This window comes from Capricornis sumatraensis, chromosome 4 (assembly GCF_032405125.1).
Source record: "Capricornis sumatraensis isolate serow.1 chromosome 4, serow.2, whole genome shotgun sequence".
In the NCBI taxonomy this organism is placed as follows: Eukaryota; Metazoa; Chordata; class Mammalia; order Artiodactyla; family Bovidae; genus Capricornis; species Capricornis sumatraensis.
The window spans coordinates 73,974,504-73,991,710 of record NC_091072.1 but is presented as its reverse complement, the minus strand read 5'-3'; the positions used below and the strand labels follow the sequence as shown (position 1 = coordinate 73,991,710).

Sequence of the window (17,207 nt, the reverse complement as noted above, 5' to 3'; positions counted from 1 at the left end):
AATCTCTCAGATGGTTCTGAACACCTTCCTGATCCACGTCTGGTCAATCAGTATCGACCCTGATTGAGTTTAGTGCTAGATTAATCACTTCAGAATTTGTAGCCCAAGGTAAGTCCAGAATGGACTGCTTTCGAACTAACCTTTTAATCTTCTCTTCCATATAAGTTTTTATTCCCAGACTGCACCTACTTGGGTCTCTAAAGCTTTTCCTTCCTAAGCTTCGAACTCTTTCTTTGCCTACGTGGAACCTTACTTTGCCTCTCTTGAAGGTTCTGGAAGTCCTTCATTCCCCTGACCCACCAGTGCAAGAGAACATGACATTCTCCTGCCTGATACCACCCCTTCCCACCCTGCCCGTCCCAAACACACACGAGTATTTCTTTGCATGGACTCCAGACTACTGTATACTACCTGTCTTAATGGTTGTTTCCCTTACTTGTTCTTTGAGGCTCTCATTTCCTGGCCTAGTTTATGTGCCGTATTTTGTAGCAGTTGTTAGGGTGAGGTCCTCCTTTCAGCGAATCTTGACTTACCTGCTGTTTTAAGCTGGTATCTGGACCTAATTTGGATATTGGCTGTCAGAACCCAGTGTCAGGCATTGTCTTTCCAGGAACTTGTGTAGCTTGCACCATACCCCTCATTATATGTTTCCTGATGGGTTATAAATGGATTTTAGACTTCCAGTAATCAGTATTAAATGATACAGTGTTAAAGGCACACCAGTTACAACCTGAAGGACAAGCTATATTTCCAGAATATTTTCCTGTTGTGCAAACCTATTAAATTCATCATATACAAGTGGTTTGGCAAGGACTTTAGTTATGATGGATAAGAGTTTTGAGTTCTTATTCAACTGGAGCAGAATCAGTGGGAAAAGAATAACTTTGTTAATTTAATCTTGCCCAATTTTCTACTAAGCCCTAACAGTTTTGTGGGTGACAGTTACTTTTTTAAAAAAGGTACAAAATAACTGTATGACTATGTAAAGGAGCTTTTTTTTTTTAAGAGATATAGTCCTAGATAGGTGCTTACATTTTGTATAACCTTAACATGTAAACTGTAAAACTTTGCAGAGCTGAAGTTCTGTACCTGTGAGGTAACATAGGGTGGGATTTTCAGGGGAAAGGGGGACTTGATGTTATTGGCCACCTGTTATATGCTGGCGCTACTGGTGCTTTCTGTAACTTGTCTTGTTTTGGGCCCTCCCACAGCAGTTAGCAGAGGTGAGTTTCCTTAGCTGACTTAGGTGGCCCTTAGCAGCCCAGTGCTGTCTGCTTGTCCAGCCTCGTCTTTGGTCACGACCAGTTTTGCATCCTGTGCTTCCGCTAGTCTCATTTCTTCCAGATCTTCAGATGTGCTTTGTTCCCCGTTGCCTCCCAGGTTGCTCACCTGACTCCCCTCTGTCCCCACCTCTGTGCCTCTCATAAATAATTCCTACTTAACCCTTCTCACCTTGGTTGAGCTCTCACTTCCTTGGGCACCAACCCTGAACTTCTTTAAGACTCTAAGTCCTGTTAGAGTGGGGACTGTGTCTTCTTGCTTACCATTCTATTCCTGCCAACTAGTGTAATCCTTAGAGTATTTATTAAATAGATAAATAAGCTAACAGCCTTCTCAGATGGGCAACTTTGTCCCCTACATAGCTTATAAATGGTGGCCCCAGAGTTCAGATGCAAGGACACCAAAGCCATGTTTTTTCCACTGCACTAAGCCTCCCCACGGAGAAGGCAATGGCACCCCACTCCAGTACTCTTGCCTGGAAAATCCCATGGACGGAGGAGCCTGGTGGGCTGCAGTCCATGAAGTTGCTAAGAGTCGGACACGACTGAGCGACTTCACTTTCACTTTTCACTTTCATGCATTGGAGAAGGAAATGGCAACCCACTCCAGTATTCTTGCCTGGTGAATCCCAGGGACAGGGGAGCCTGGTGGGCTGCCGTCTCTGGGGTCACACAGAGTCGGACACGACTGAAGCAACTTAGCAGCAGCAGCAAGCCTCCCCACAGTTATAGTCACTAAACACTCTAAGGAGGACTAGCAGGCAAATGAGGTAATTGAATTGAAACAATATACCTAATTACATAATTGATCCAATATAGAAACATAATGAAGCCGATTTTCCACAAACCTAATCATGAAAATACTGTTTTTAATAGCTTTTAAAAATTGAGTTATTCTGATTTTAGACTTACACAGATTAAAATAAATGGTGCAGTAAAGACACTCCGTGAATACAGTGGAGGTTGTGGGACCCTGTGATGTATCACCCAAAACTACTTTATTCTAAGGGTCAGATTCACCTGCCCCATCCCTCCCATAGATGCTGTTTTTAAAGCATGTTTGCAAAGACAGAAATCTCTGCCTCCCAAGGTGCAGTTGAACATTTTTCTTTAAGATTATGCAAAAAATGTTTTCTAAAGAACCTCATCACTTTAGCCCTTTGGAGTCTGGTCACAGTTTACCTCTCCAGCCTCTTTTTTGCTCTTGTCTCCTCGAAGTCCACATGATTTGCATAGAAGTATTCCAATCCCTGGCTGAGATTGGGGTTCCTCCTGTGAAACCCTTTGCTCACCCCATTTCTTGGCATCTGTTACATCCATATGAAATAATCTGAGGAGTTGTGTGTCTTCTGTACTAGATGGTAAGCTTTCTTAAGGCATTTACTGTCATAAGAATTCATACATCTCAAAACTGCCAGAACTGATAGTTCCCAGCACATATTACATAGTTAAGTAGCACACTGTAAAATAATAATAAGTCTTGGGCCTCAGATCTCCTTCAATGTGAGATAATAAATTAGGGGTAGTTTGAGAACAGGAAGAAAGGATATAGTCATTATTTTAACTTTCTTACTTCAGATCCTCACAATTTGACTTCTAGATTAAATCAGTCTTTTGTTCTTCAAATTTCTGTTGTCAGGAGCTAGCCGTGTTCTAGCTCTGTTAGTTGTCTCTCTGGCTCTCTAAACTGAAGTAGAACACGGACCTGCAATTTCACTTGAGTTAGAGGAAAGAGTTCAGCAGGACTAACCATAGAATATTAAATTTTTTTTTTAATTGAATGAAATTCAATGCACGAGCCATAAATTGTAACCCTTAAAATCATTTAGGAGGGTTTATCTGACATCAGACCAAATGCCGCTGTAACATGTATGCTGACATATGCTTAGAGCGCTGGAATAAATTCCTGACTTCTGCTTCCCTTAGCTGTCCTATATTTGGTTGAACTTTTCTCTTTTTATTTTTTCTGCATACTTTTCTAATTTAGAAAGTCAGAGCCAGTCTAAATGCAGGCACCAGTGCATTCCTCACAGTTCTCTGGGACCAAGGCGAGAAGTAGCTCTGTGGCCTCTCCAGTCTTGTTTGGAGAGCTCCCTGGTGCCCTGTGACCAGCTCGCTTTCCCACCAAAACCATGACTGCTGCTGGGCGGAGCAGTTTCTTATTCCACAGAAGTCAGTTCCCCAAAATCTAGTTCACTGTTTGGCACTTTAGTTGTTACCAGAAATAAGATTTTTATATTTGCCAACAAGATCATTTCCTTTTAAGTAGACACTAATTAATAAGTACTTGTGAAAATCAGGGTAGCAGCCCATCACAATGTTCTCTAACAAACGCACCGAAGAAGATAATAGAAGCACGTCAGCATTATTTGAACATAAGGAGATAAGCCAGAATATTTAGATACTGATTAAGCCCAGAACCAAAAACACAAAGCAACTGCAACAACCACAACAAAAACAGTGAATGAAGTTTAACTGTTCAAAAATGGGTTTTTCAAAAGAGCTGAAAATAACCTCTAGATTTTAGCTGTTTTATTTTTGCAAACTTTGGTTCATAAGCCTTTCCTTGAGATTCTCAAGAAACTTTACATAAAATGTTTTGCTGCTGTGAAAGTTGAATGTGTGCTCATTGGGAAAGATCTGGAAGGTCTGTGTTCTAGGCAGGATCGAGAACTTCTGTTTTTCTAATTCCACACAGACACGTCTTCGGCCTCTGAGGATGAGGGTTCTCTGAGACGCCAAGCTGCGCTCTCTGCTGCCTTGCAACAGAGCTTACAGAATGCTGAGTCCTGGATCAACCGGTCAATTCAGGGATCGTCCACTTCTTCATCTGCATCTTCCACGCTGTCCCATGGAGAGGTCAAAGGAACCAGTGGGTCTCTAGCTGATGTATTTGCCAATACTCGAATAGGTAGGAGCTGAATCTCCCCGAGAAATTATGTTCCATTTGGCTCCCAGTAGCCAGGAAATAGTTTATGATTTGCGTTAGGTTTTCTCAGGGTGGCCTAAAAAAATAGTATCAAAATGAACATGACAAACAATGAGGCAGAGAAGGAAACACAAGCAGCACATTTGGAACGATGGAGGATGTCTGCTTTATTGGCGATGGTATTGCCCACCTGAAGCCATAGATATTTCCATAAGCAATACTCAAGCTGCAAGATGTAACACCAGTCTTACTGTGCTTTATCCCTACTAGAGAATATTGCATCAAGGAAAAAGTGTCCAAAGATACAACATCTTAGATTTTTCCCAGGATTGTTGCCTACAATCTCTCTCTCTCTCAAAAAAAAAACTAAACCTGAGAAAATTTGGAATTAAGACAGTACCTGTGAGACTCTTTTGTCTGTAGCATAAAGACTGGATTTATGGTCCTTGCTGCTGTACTATTGCAACAACAGAAGTGTGCGGGCTGAGAATGTCGGTCAGCGCTTTTGCTTGACTTAGCTTTATGTTTGTGTGTGTATGTGTGTTCTAAGTGTCTGTGACATCTGCAGATAAAGCTCAGGTCTCTGCCTTTGCTTAATTAGTTGGTACACACAGCATGAAGCGATATATATAAATATCATGTGCCTGTGATGCTATTCCTTTTTTCTTGATAATCCATTTGCATTTTGATGTCGTAATTTTTTGTCAGTGACCTTCCTGTACCACTTATGTTTATTAAGTGATTTCTGAAAAGGAAAAACTTGGAAACCTTTTGATTCAAGCCTGTAATTTTTAAAGAAAATAGCTACCTTAAGGTCATGCTTGCCCACATTAAAAGGTCAGGGCCAGCAGCCGATGGCTTGGCCCGTGCTCTTAATTGACTGACACCCCCTCCCCGCAAAGCAGCTACAGATAAGCAGACTCAACTGTTCTCCTATTGGGAGGGTCGGCAACAGAGCCATAGCGGGGTCAGGTTTTATATCCACATTGTCTAAAAGAGCAGTTTCACTTGTGAAAAATAGTTTCCTGGTACTCAGTTAACTTTATCTCAATTTTTGTTAACAAGATGATTTTACCTGACCATATCTCATATTGCTTCTACTCTGTGAAAAGTTCAGGAACTCACAGGAACCATTTTATCCAACATTATTGCCTTTTGGATGTTTGCTCTAACAGAAGTTAATAAGTACTTCATGTTTCCAAAGGAAAAATTTGAAAATACAGATAAAAGGAAAAATAAGCTACAGCCCCACTTATGTAGAACACTTCAATATTATCACTTTCATGTAGATCCTAGACTTTATTTGCATAAGGTAAGGCTCTGGTTTTGTTTTTACAGAAATGAAATGGTACTAAATAGAACCTGCTTTTATTAGCAGACATGTCTGCTTTTAAAGCAGAAATCTTTTATATCGTTAATATAGAATCATACTTTTGTCTTCATGGTTTCAAAATATGCCACTGTATGGCTCTGCCATGGTTTTATTTTAGCCATTTCCCTATTTTGGACATTTAAGTAGTATCCAGTTTTTTGCTGTATGAAAACTGAAATGAATATCCTCACACACACAGAGCTTTGTGCATTCATTTGATTATTTCCTCTTAGGATGTATTCCTGTAAGTGGAATTGCTGGGTCAGGTAAAAATGTCTATTTTTAGTGCTTTGTTACCGCATCATCCTACAGAAGGCTACACTGCAGTATACTTGTGCAAAGTATTTAAAACTTTAAAAAGTATTAAGCTAGTAAGTATAGACTTTTGGGGCCTGGAAACCTAAATCCCAAAATAATTTTAGAAATTGTTTATATTATGCTTTTTCCCTTGTTCATAGTTTTGAGTGGCTTTTCATTATTCTGTGAACTCTACATTTTGCTTCCTCTAATTTTCTTTTTCTTCTTCTAATTTTTTGGTAACACTTGCCTGTTCAATGGCTCTCTTCCAACTATATCATTATTTCTTTATAGTAAGAATCCCTACATGAAGCAGAATAAAGCAGCAGTGTTTAATCATGCTTAGAATAGAGAAGAACCTTATCTTCCAAGTAGATTCAAGTTACGTATGGGTTGTTTTGCAGAAATTAAAAATGGATTTTATCTGGTTTTCTTCATCTGAGACTTGAGCAATCTGACCCACTTCCAAGACACAGTTTCTGTCCTCAATGAGTGAAGAGACACAGATAAACTACCATAAACATGAAGAAATGCTCAGAGTCTAAAATATTAGTAGCTGTAATGATCATATTGACTTTGGTTTCATTTTGAAGTCACCAGCAATTTTTATTTTATTGTGGTTATTTTTATAACATTGGATTTCTACCAGACTTTCTGTGTAGAAAAGAATGAGTTTGAGAAATATTTGATATGTGATTTGATCTTACTAAGCCTGCTCAGGTTCTCAAAAATAGTAATTTTAGAAAGCTGATATGCCCTGACTTACCCTGTTCGTCTCATTATATCTTGCTAGTAAAATTAGAACTAGTGCCCCTTTGAGTGGTTTTCTGTCTTCTTAGAAAACAAACAGCAGCAACAAAAAAGACTTAAAAGATTCTTATTCTTACTGCTAACATAATATAACTTTTAAATTTTGTTTTCTCCCCTCTTAGAGAATTTCTCTGCTCCCCCTGACGTCACTACAACTACCTCTTCGCCATCATCTTCCTCAATACGCCCAGCAAATATTGATCTACCCCCCTCGGGGATAGTTAAAGGCATGCACAAAGGATCCAACAGGTCCAGCCTTATGGATACAGCTGATGGTAGGCAGCTGTTTGGTAGTTAAATACGGCATATTAGTTAAACTGAAAAAATTCAAATTATAAACAGCAGTGTCTAATGTCCAGCAGTGGCAGTACTTGTGACCTACTCACATAAGTCATTTCAGCTCTCTCTTTTCAAAGATAGTCTGACCAAAAAGTATGGAAAAAGAAAAGAATGCTAGGAGAGAAAAGGGAGGTTAGATGGAATCTTTAAACAGTATTAATAATAGCACCATATTTTTACTCTTGTCATAAAAATTATTCTGTATGTATTTGTACCTATTTAGCCCAGCTGAAATAGAATGAGACTGTGAACAAAGGCCAAACATCATTAAAAATGAAAGCTCCTGAGAGAATTGAGGAAGTGAAATATTCCTAAAATCAGTTAATTGTAACTTACCGTTTTTTTCCCTATAGGTGTTCCTGTCAATAGCAGAGTATCCACAAAAATCCAGCAGCTTCTCAACACTCTGAAACGACCCAAGAGGCCTCCCTTAAAAGAATTTTTTGTGGATGATTCTGAAGAAATTGTGGAAGGTAGTGGTAATAATACCAAACCACGTATATTCCTTAGAAATTTTGTAAACAGTCACTGCATGTAGATATTATAGGATTTATGGATGGATAAGGCGTCATTTTTGGTTGAAGAGTTCATAGTTTTCTGATCTTTTTTTCCTTATGATCATTTATATTTTAAATCTCAGCTGAAAAATAGAGGGAGAGAAGGGAAGGACAAGGAGATAACTATGGAACACAGAATTATCCTTAGAAATAAGTTTTTTAAAATTAGGAACAAGCACATAATTTAAAAAATTACTTATATTTGTCATTATCTTAGAATAGTGTCACCTTCATCCTCAAAAGTTTGCCCCCCCCTTTTTTTTTATTATATATAACTCAACCATTTTTGTTAAGTCAGTCAGTCAGCACATATGTAGATCTGTTTTAACATGGTGGATGGTTGAAAAGCTTCTTGAAAATATAGGTACTTCCTTCATGTTGTTTCCAGTTTAGACAAAACAGACACTACAGTCGAAAATTGAGTTTAGTCAATAAGTATGTATCAACTGGTACTGGCAAGTTGGAGAAAGGAAGAAATCGGTCTCATCTATATGGTTGGGGAAAGCAAAGTGATAAGAGTGATTTATTCACCCAACGATTTGAAAAATATTTAGGGATAAAATGAATCTAGAATTTAATAGAAGGATTGGGAAAGGACTATCTGGGGGCATAGAAGGTGGCCATTTGATGTTAATAGTTATTAAAGGTGGGTGATGGATAGATCTATCTTAAAAAAGCCTTTGTCTGAAGAACTGAGCCTTGGTAGGTTTGCAGTCCATTTTTATGTCCTGAGATGAAGAACAGACTTTGATCGCATCAGACTTTAATGAAACTAAGCATGTTAGAGAAACACCTGGAGTAATGGGCAAATTTGGCCTTGGAATATGGAATGAAGCAGGGCAAAGACTAATAGAGTTTTGCCAAAAAAACACACTGGTCATAGCAAACACCTTCTTCCAACAACACAAGAGAAGACCCTACACATGGACATCACCAGATGGTCAGCACTGAAATCAGATTGATTATATTCTTTGCAACCAAAGATGGAGAAGCTCTATACAGTCAGCAAAAACAAGACCAGGAGCTGACTGTGGCTCAGATCATGAACTCCTTATTGCCAAATTCAGACTGAAATTGAAGAAAGTAGGGAAAACCACTAGACCATTCAGGTATGACCTAAATCAAATCCCTTATGATTATACAGTGGAATTGAGAAATAGATTTAAAGGACCAGATCTGATAGAGTGCCTGATGAACTATGGACGGAGGTTCGTGACATTGTACAGGAGAGAGGGATCAAGACCGTGCCCATGGAAAAGAAATGCAAAAAAGCAAAATGGCTGTCTGAGGAGGCCTTACAAATAGCTGTGAAAAAAAGAGAAGCCAAAAGCAAAGGAGAAAAGAAAAGATATAAGCACCTGAATGCAGAGTTCCAAAGAATAGCAAGGAGAGATAAGAAAGCCTTCCTCAGCAATCAATGCAAAGAAATAGAGGAAAACAACAGCATGGGAAAGACTAGAGATCTCTTCAAGAAAATTAGAGATACCAAGGGAACATTTCATGCAAAGATGGGCTCAATAAAGGACAGAAATGGTATGGACCTAACAGAAGCAGAAGATATTAAGAAGAGGTGGCAAGAATACACAGAAAACTGTACAAAAAAGATCTTCATGACCAAGATAATCATGATAGTATGATCACTCACCTAGAGCCAGACATCCTGGAATGTAAAGTCAAGTGGGCCTTAGAAAGCATCACTATAAACAAAGGTAGTGGAGCTGATGGAATTCCAGTTGAGCTATTTCAAATCTTGAAAGATGAAAGTGCTACAGTCAATATACCAGCAAATCTGGAAAACTCAGTGGTGGCCATAGGACTGGGACAGGTCAGTTTTCATTCCAATCCCAAAGAAAGGCAATGCCAAAGAATGCTCAAACTACCGCACAATTGCACTCATCTCACACGCTAGTAAAGTAATGCTCAAAATTCTCCAAGCCAGGCTTCAGCAGTATGTGAACTTCCAGATGTTCAAGCTAGTTTTAGAAAAGGCAGAGGAACCAGAGATCAAATTGCCAACATCCGCTGGATCATGGAAAAAGCAAGATAGTTCCAGAAAAACATCTATTTCTGCTTTATTGACTATGCCAAAGCCTTTGACTCTGTGGATCACGATAAACTGTGGAAAATTCTGAAAGAGATGGGTATATCAGACCACCTGACCTGCCTCTTGAGAAACCTAATGCCGGTCAGGAAGCAGCAGTTAGAACTGGGCATGGAACAACAGACTGGTTCCATATAGGAAAAGGAGTACGTCAAGGCTGTATACTGTCACCCTGCTTATTTAACTTCTATGCAGAGTGCATCATGAGAAACGCTGGGCTGGGAGAAGCACAAGCTGGAATCAAGATTGCCAGGAGAAATATCAATAACCTCACATATGCAGATGACACCACCCTTATGGCAGAAAGTGAAGAAGAACTAAAGAGCCTCTTGATGAAAGTGAAAGAGGGGAGTGAAAAAGTTGGCTTAAAGCTCAGTATTCAGAAAACAAAGATCATGGCATCTGGTCCCATCATTTCATGGGAAATAGATGGGGAAACAGTGGAAACAGTGTCAGACTTTATTTTGGGGGGCTCCAAAATCACTGCAGATGGTGATTGCAGCCATGAAATTAAAAGACGCTTATTCCTTGGAAGGAAAGTTATGACCAACCTAGATAGCATATTGAAAAACAGAGACATGACTTTGCCAACAAAGGTCCATCTAGTCAAGGCTATGGTTTTCCAGTGGTCATGTATGGATGTGAGAGTTGGACTGTGAAGAAGGCTGAGCGCCGAAGAGTTGATGCTTTTGAATTGTAGTGTTGGAGAAGACTCTTGAGAGTCCCTTGGACTGCAAAGAGATCCAACCAGTCCATTCTGAAGGAGATCAGCCCTGGGATTTCTTTGGAAGGAATGATGCTAAAGCTGAAACTCCAGTACTTTGGCCACCTCATGCGAAGAGTTGACTCATTGGAAAAGACTTTGATGCTGGGAGGGATTGGGGGCAGGAGGAGAAGGGGACGACAGAGGATGAGATGGCTGGATGGCATCACTGACTCGATGGACGTGAGTCTGAGTGAACTCCGGGAGTTGGTGATGGACAGGGAGGCCTGGTGTGCTGCGATTCATGGGGTCGCAAAGAGTTGGACATGACTGAGTGACTGAACTGAACTGAAGCATGTTAGTAGACAACCCAGTCTTAGCCCTTTTGGTGCAGCAGGAAGCACCAAGCAACGTGATGTATGAGCTTAAGGTGAATTTCTCTTTCTTTTGGAGTCACTGAACTCACTGAACTATGTCCATCTTTCTTGATGAACTGAATTTTCAAGTGTCTATGCCAGTAATCACCCTCTCAGTCTTTTTAGTACTGTGTTTTCAAAGGCAAATGAAAGTCAAAGTCTAACAGGAATCATACTTGAGCAACATTCATTGGCCACATAGAGCTAACAGCTTCCCACTAGTGTTAAATAGGCAATGATTTTTCATTTGAATGACAATTATCTTTGGAAGAGAAAAATATCTGTATGTCTTTGGAAGTCTGGAAGAGTATGCCCCAGGGTCTGCAGTGAGGCCTAATGGATGGCAATAATGTATAGACTTCTATGACCAGAACTATGCTTACCATATATACGCATTGTCTGTAAAAACAAAACTATTTATTTAGAATCACCTGTGTTTATTTTTATAGTTAGGTGGTTTAGGGTCTGGGACTATGCAAACGTTATTTACCTAGGGTGGTGAGTTGGAAAGTGATACTGTTAATTTTGTATCAGTAGAAAAATGAGTGAAGACGTTTTAAGTTTTCCCAATCTGTCATTCAGTTGAGCTTTAACATGCATCTCATTTCATATTTCGTTTGCCCTTCTAATACTTGCTGCTCATTCCATCCATTCTCTTTTCTGTGCTCCTTTTCTCATCCCCTGTTCACCTGGCTAATCCCTACTCTTCCTTTAAGACTCAGCCCAGGCGTTACCTCCTGCACGTGGGCGCCTTCTTCCTCTAAACTAGGAGGCGTGGTCCTCTTCTGCCCTTTCTCTTCATTTCTGTCATGCACTGCCCGTGTGTGCTTTGCTCTGTGTGCGAGTGTGCTTCCCCACTGCCCGCTGGATGCTCCTAGAGGGCGTGGCTGTGTACTGCTTGTACTTGACATTATTAGAAGCAATAAATGTTTGTTCAAAGAATGATACGTGCAGCATTTATCTTCTCAATGTTTATCACGTCTTACGTACAGAGTTGATATTCAGTGAACACTTAACTTTTTGTTCCATATGTAAATTATCCTTCCTGCTATGAGAATACAGGATTTTTTTTTTAAGTTCAAGCAATACTTGTTTATTGTAAAAGATTAAGAGGACTTTAGTTTTGTCTCTGTGAAAAAGTATGAAGTATTATTCACCTCTAGTTTCTGGAATTTACCCTATTATAAATCTACTGCTTTAAATATTTTTTTTTTTGGCCCCACTACATGAGATCTTATTTCTTCCTCCAGGGATAGAATCTGGGGTGCAAGCACTGAGTCCTAACCACTGGACCACCAGGGAATTGCCTAGTGCTTTTCTTTTTTGTCCCCCAAGTTCCATTCAATTTAGTTAACAGCTATTAAGCAACCATTATATATTAGGCACTAAAGGCAATAAGAAGAATGAGAACCGTGTCTTCTCCCCAGGAACTCTCAGTCTTAGGGAGAAAACCCTCTAGAGTAAGAGAAGCCCTTAAGTATCCTCAGTGCTTTAATAAGAGTGCACTCACGTGAAGTGTGGAAGAACTAAGCCGGGCGGCTTCCCAGGGAAGGTATATCCTAAGAAGGATGTGTGCACATTCACCAAGAGGCAAAGGGTTGGCCATAGGAGATGTGCGCAGAGGTCTAGAGACATGAAAGGAACATTGTCATTCATGCCCCTTGTCTTCCTGATTCCAGTAGGTCCCTATTGTATACCTGTTACTATATTTGCATTTTACCGATGACGAAAAAGCAGGCTGAGGTAACTCCTTTTGCCCAAGGTCACAGTAGTAAAAAGTGAATGTAAGCTTGGGTTTCCTGACTCACAGTTCCATCATTTTTCATTAAACATAATCTGGTGAGGGAGAACCTGGCTTTCTAACATTAGACACAAACTAAAGATTTTAAAACAAGTTTACTAAAAATAAAACAACAACCAAAAAAAAAATTTACTAAGAATTGTAAAAGTACTAAATGCAAATTTATGGTTTGTGCTTTTTTGTATGTTCGGGGATTTGCTTTGTCAGGGTCAGAATTTGTTGCATAAAATGTATTAAATACGGTTTTACGGTTATGTGGGGAAATGAATTAAGGTCCAGTTTGTGGATTACTATTTCTAACAATGTCCTTTCTTTTCTCAGAGTGAGTTTAAGCCAGAAAAAGGGAAAGGGAAATATTTTAAGATTAGAGACCTCACTTATGTTAGCTGGTATTTGTACTTCAGATCTGATGTTCATATAACCTGTTGGGGTGTTTTTTTGGTACAGTACCTCAGCCAGACCCTAACCAACCCAAGCCTGAGGGACGGCAGATGACCCCCGTGAAGGGAGAACCACTGGGAGTCATCTGTAACTGGCCCCCTGCTCTGGAGTCTGCCCTGCAGCGCTGGGGCACTACTCAGGCAAAATGCCCCTGTCTGACCGCACTGGATGTAACGGGGAAGCCAGTTTACACTCTTACTTATGGTGAGTTTACATGAGTCCAGCTTCCTTTTCTCCTAATAGCTCTTGAGATTATCATGGGTAATGTATTTTTTTATCTTGCTATCTAGCAGTTACTGGTCACTGTGGTACTTCAGTAGACCTTTTGAACTATTTCAGTGGGATCCTAAGCTCCTAAGTATAGTTACTGCCAAATATTTTCTTTTGCTTAAGTGACTGTTGTAAGCAGCTATTACTTAAAAGAAGAAAGAGACTTTGTAGATCCACTGATGTTTAAATACCAGGAGAGGATTTTAGGAAGACATTTGGGCAGAATTAATGGTGTATGGTAAAAATCAGTTTTATCTAAAAATTGAAGTTGATTACTTTTCACATCTTTGTCATTTACTTCATCCTGCCACTTGCACGTAATAGCCACAGGCTTCTATAATGATCAAAGTATCAGTACTTTCCCATTTCGTTTTGTTTTATAAATTTTTAAAATATTTTAATTGCATTTCTCTTAATTAACAAGAATGGATTCAACCTGGGTTGTACAATTTTGTTCTAGTTTTTTCAGACAGATTCCTTTTTCCTTTCTAAAGTGGTGTACATTGTCCACAGACCTCCATATAGACTATTTTAGAGAAGAAAAATGGTTTTATTTAAAGAATTGTACAGATTGACATGAGTTTTCACCTTTGATGCCCCTCTGAATGAGTTGTGTATAAAACCAACATAACCTGTGCAAAGTAAAATGATTTCTCTTTCAATTTCTTTATAATCTAAAGTAAGAATTTCTAAGGTGGTTGGGAAAAGGAGCAAGAAAAGGGGAAGAATAGACTTTCCTCCCTAACGTTTTTAGCATTCATCTCAGGAGCTGTACATTAATCTCATCCATATACCCTTCAAGAAAACAGTGGGATTTTTACATGTTTGTTTAACATCTGTGACTATATCCGCATGCTTCACATAATTTCCATTTTGTCTGTTTTCACTGAAATATAGTGGTATGGAATACTCAGTCATTTGAGTCATACTTCTGCTTTGCAGTTACTTCAAGTATTCAATACCATATATGTAAGTGGTTCTTCAGAAAAGGCTCAGAAAGAAGTGGTCTTCTGATTTTCAGTCTTGTGATAAAAAATTGTTTCCTTCCTTTTAAATGTGATCAGCTTGCATCAAATTATTCTACAGATAGATTACATCAGAGAAGAATATGAAATATTTTCTAGAGTGAGCTTTTGGTGGTTTCCTTCTTGCTTGCAGACAAGACTGGCTTTCCTAAACTAGAGTGAATGTAAAGCAGTTTTTGTGGGGAAGGCCTCTCTGTGTGTAGAGGGTGATGCTTGTCTAATGTATCATTTGCCGGTGACGGGTACCTTATTCATTATGCTAGTGAACTGAGTGCCTTCTTATTAAAGTAGGCCTGTGTTTTTCTACATGATTATTTTCTTTTCTTTTTCCAGGAAAGCTGTGGAGCAGAAGTTTAAAGTTGGCCTATACACTCCTTAATAAACTGGGGACCAAAAATGAGCCTGTATTAAAACCTGGAGATAGGGTAATGTGTTTTTTTTTGGGGGGGGGGTGGGGGGAAGGTGATGTTTTATTGTTTTCTAGCATGCACGTTCTGGACTTTTTAAAATGTACAACAGCACAATTTATGTAACTGTTATTCTTAGAAATTGAAAATCATTTGGTTCCAACCCTGGTTATAATTCTTGCATTTATATATTTTGAAAAATAGTCACATGTCTCTTTCTGTGTAGCTCCTAATCAGTATACTGTTTTAAGGTACTAGTGAAAAGAAAGAGAAACCTAAATCTTTCTGTAAATAAATATTTCAATATTTGGACAACAACAGTAGCAATCAAGGTTACTCTTTGATATTTTTCTTTGAAAAATGCCCCATAAAACTTTAAAAACAAGTTTTCCGGAGTTTTATGTAGACAGGGAATGAGAGTTATGTTACTTCTAAGGAGGAGCAAATTTACATCATTTTTTCTTTAATGAAGGTGACATTAAGTTTCATTTAATAACTAGAGGTTTTTTGCACTTTCTAAATAAAAGTATTTCCAATCATCAAGCATTACTTTTCACTGGGAGTTGTAGAATAAAACACCCAATGCATACACAACAGAATTCTTCTTAGTAGACTCATGATTACAGAATCTTCTAAACTAGCCTTTTAAAAATTCTGCGTCGTGGCAAAGGGCAGCTAAAGTAGACTTTCACCTGTAAGTGTGACATGGGAGCATTTCATAATCTTCACTGAACCCTAAGAAGGTAGTTTTGTGTCTTCCTAATGACATGGATGCTTGTGTGCAGAAAGGAAATGGGTTGTTAAAATGTCTTTTGGAGTTAGTATTTTTTTTTAGAATTCTGGAAGGTTCACAATTAAACTTACCTTGGGAGTAAGTTAAGAGAATTTGAAAGTGAGAGAAGGGAAGACAGGGGTCCAGTGTTATAATTAAGTTTCAGATGTTAATCTTTGAGTATCCAAACCAAGTAACAAGCTCTGCAATGATCATGACTTCTGTCTTTTTGCATCTCTTGGGGAAATTAGGGAGAGTCATTTGTCCCTGTGATGCATTACAGGTGAGATCACAGGTCTGAACATATTATGGAGGTTTCACTGTTTACCTTTTATAAGTGAATTAACTTTATATTCATAAAGGTTTCTACCAGTGATGCTTAAATTCCCAAATGCCTTCTTGCTAGAACACGTGCATTGTTGGTTTAATTAGTAAGGATTTAATGCAGTGAATTTGTCAAAAAGTATTTGGGAATTCCCTGGTGGCTCAGATGATAAAGAATCTGCCTGCAATACGAGAGACCCAGGTTTGATTCCTGGGTCAGGAAGATCTCATAGAGAAGGGAATGGCTACCCACTCCAGTATCATTGCCTGGAGAATTCCATGGACAGAGGAGCCTGGCAGGCTGCAGTTCATATGGTCTCCAAGGGTCAGACACGACCAAGTGCCCAAAAAAAAAAAGAAACCTTAGGTTTGCCTTAAGATTTCATTCTTGTAGGTTCATCTCTGAGAGAAATAAGACTTATTCTTTAATATGCTCATCTCTCTAGAGAGATTCATCACATTTATTTTATTGCTTTAGCCCTGCACTAAAGTAAATTACCTTAGGTTTTGTAAGTAATTAACTTACTGCTTAAGGTGTGTTGTTTATTGCTAAATCACCAATAGAATTAAGTGAAAAATTTCTTACGGTGGTGATGATAAATTACATTATAGTCTCTAAATTGTGCCATGTATAATCGTGGGAATGACAGAGATCCTTTTAGATTTGTGCATCCTTCTCAATAACTTAATTTTCTTTAGGCTATTAAATAGTTTGGCTTATTGTCTTCCTGATAAATGTCATATATAAGTGTACTACTTAGAGACATTGAAAGCATTAGTCTGCTTTTATTCCTCTGTTATTGAATGTCATTATGCCTTTTAGGTAGCCCTGGTTTACCCCAACAATGATCCAGTCATGTTCATGGTGGCTTTTTACGGGTGTCTCCTGGCAGAAGTGATTCCAGTGCCGATAGAGGTACCTCTTACCCGAAAGGTAACGCTGCTTAATTTAAGAGGAATGTAGCCTGATGTAACATGGCTGGCATCTAGGTTCTTGGATCAGTTGACTCAGTTACAACACTTAAAGGGGCTTCCCTGGTTGCTCAAACAGTCAAGAATCTGCCTGCAATGCAGGAGACCTGGGTTCAGCCTCTGGGTTGGGAAGATTCCGTGGAGGAGGGCATGGCAACCTACCCCAGTATTCTTGCCTGGAGAGTCCCATGGACTGGCGGGCTACAGTCCATGGGGTCCCAAAGAGTCAGACATGACTGAGCGTCTAAGCACACACCACAGAACACTTCAAACAGTTTGACCATTTTCCTAAGTACTTCACTTCACTTTCTAAAAACAGGGAAGTTGTGGAAAATTTATTTATGAATATTTTCAAGTTTCATGAAAATAACCTATTTTCAACTAAGATAGA

The 17,207-nt window shown here is 39.1% G+C and overlaps 1 protein-coding gene across 1 annotated transcript in view; it reads left to right on the top strand.

The window, feature by feature from the left end:
* The window catches only part of DIP2B (disco interacting protein 2 homolog B), a 229,737-nt gene that overhangs the window by 155,006 nt on the left and 57,524 nt on the right, over positions 1 to 17,207 (top strand). Inside the window, exons 5-10 of the mRNA XM_068970156.1 lie at positions 3,979 to 4,191; positions 6,811 to 6,963; positions 7,381 to 7,500; positions 13,053 to 13,250; positions 14,675 to 14,766; positions 16,668 to 16,778. Coding sequence (XP_068826257.1) covers positions 3,979 to 4,191; positions 6,811 to 6,963; positions 7,381 to 7,500; positions 13,053 to 13,250; positions 14,675 to 14,766; positions 16,668 to 16,778 — 887 coding nt within the window. The remainder of the gene's footprint in view (positions 1 to 3,978; positions 4,192 to 6,810; positions 6,964 to 7,380; positions 7,501 to 13,052; positions 13,251 to 14,674; positions 14,767 to 16,667; positions 16,779 to 17,207) is intronic.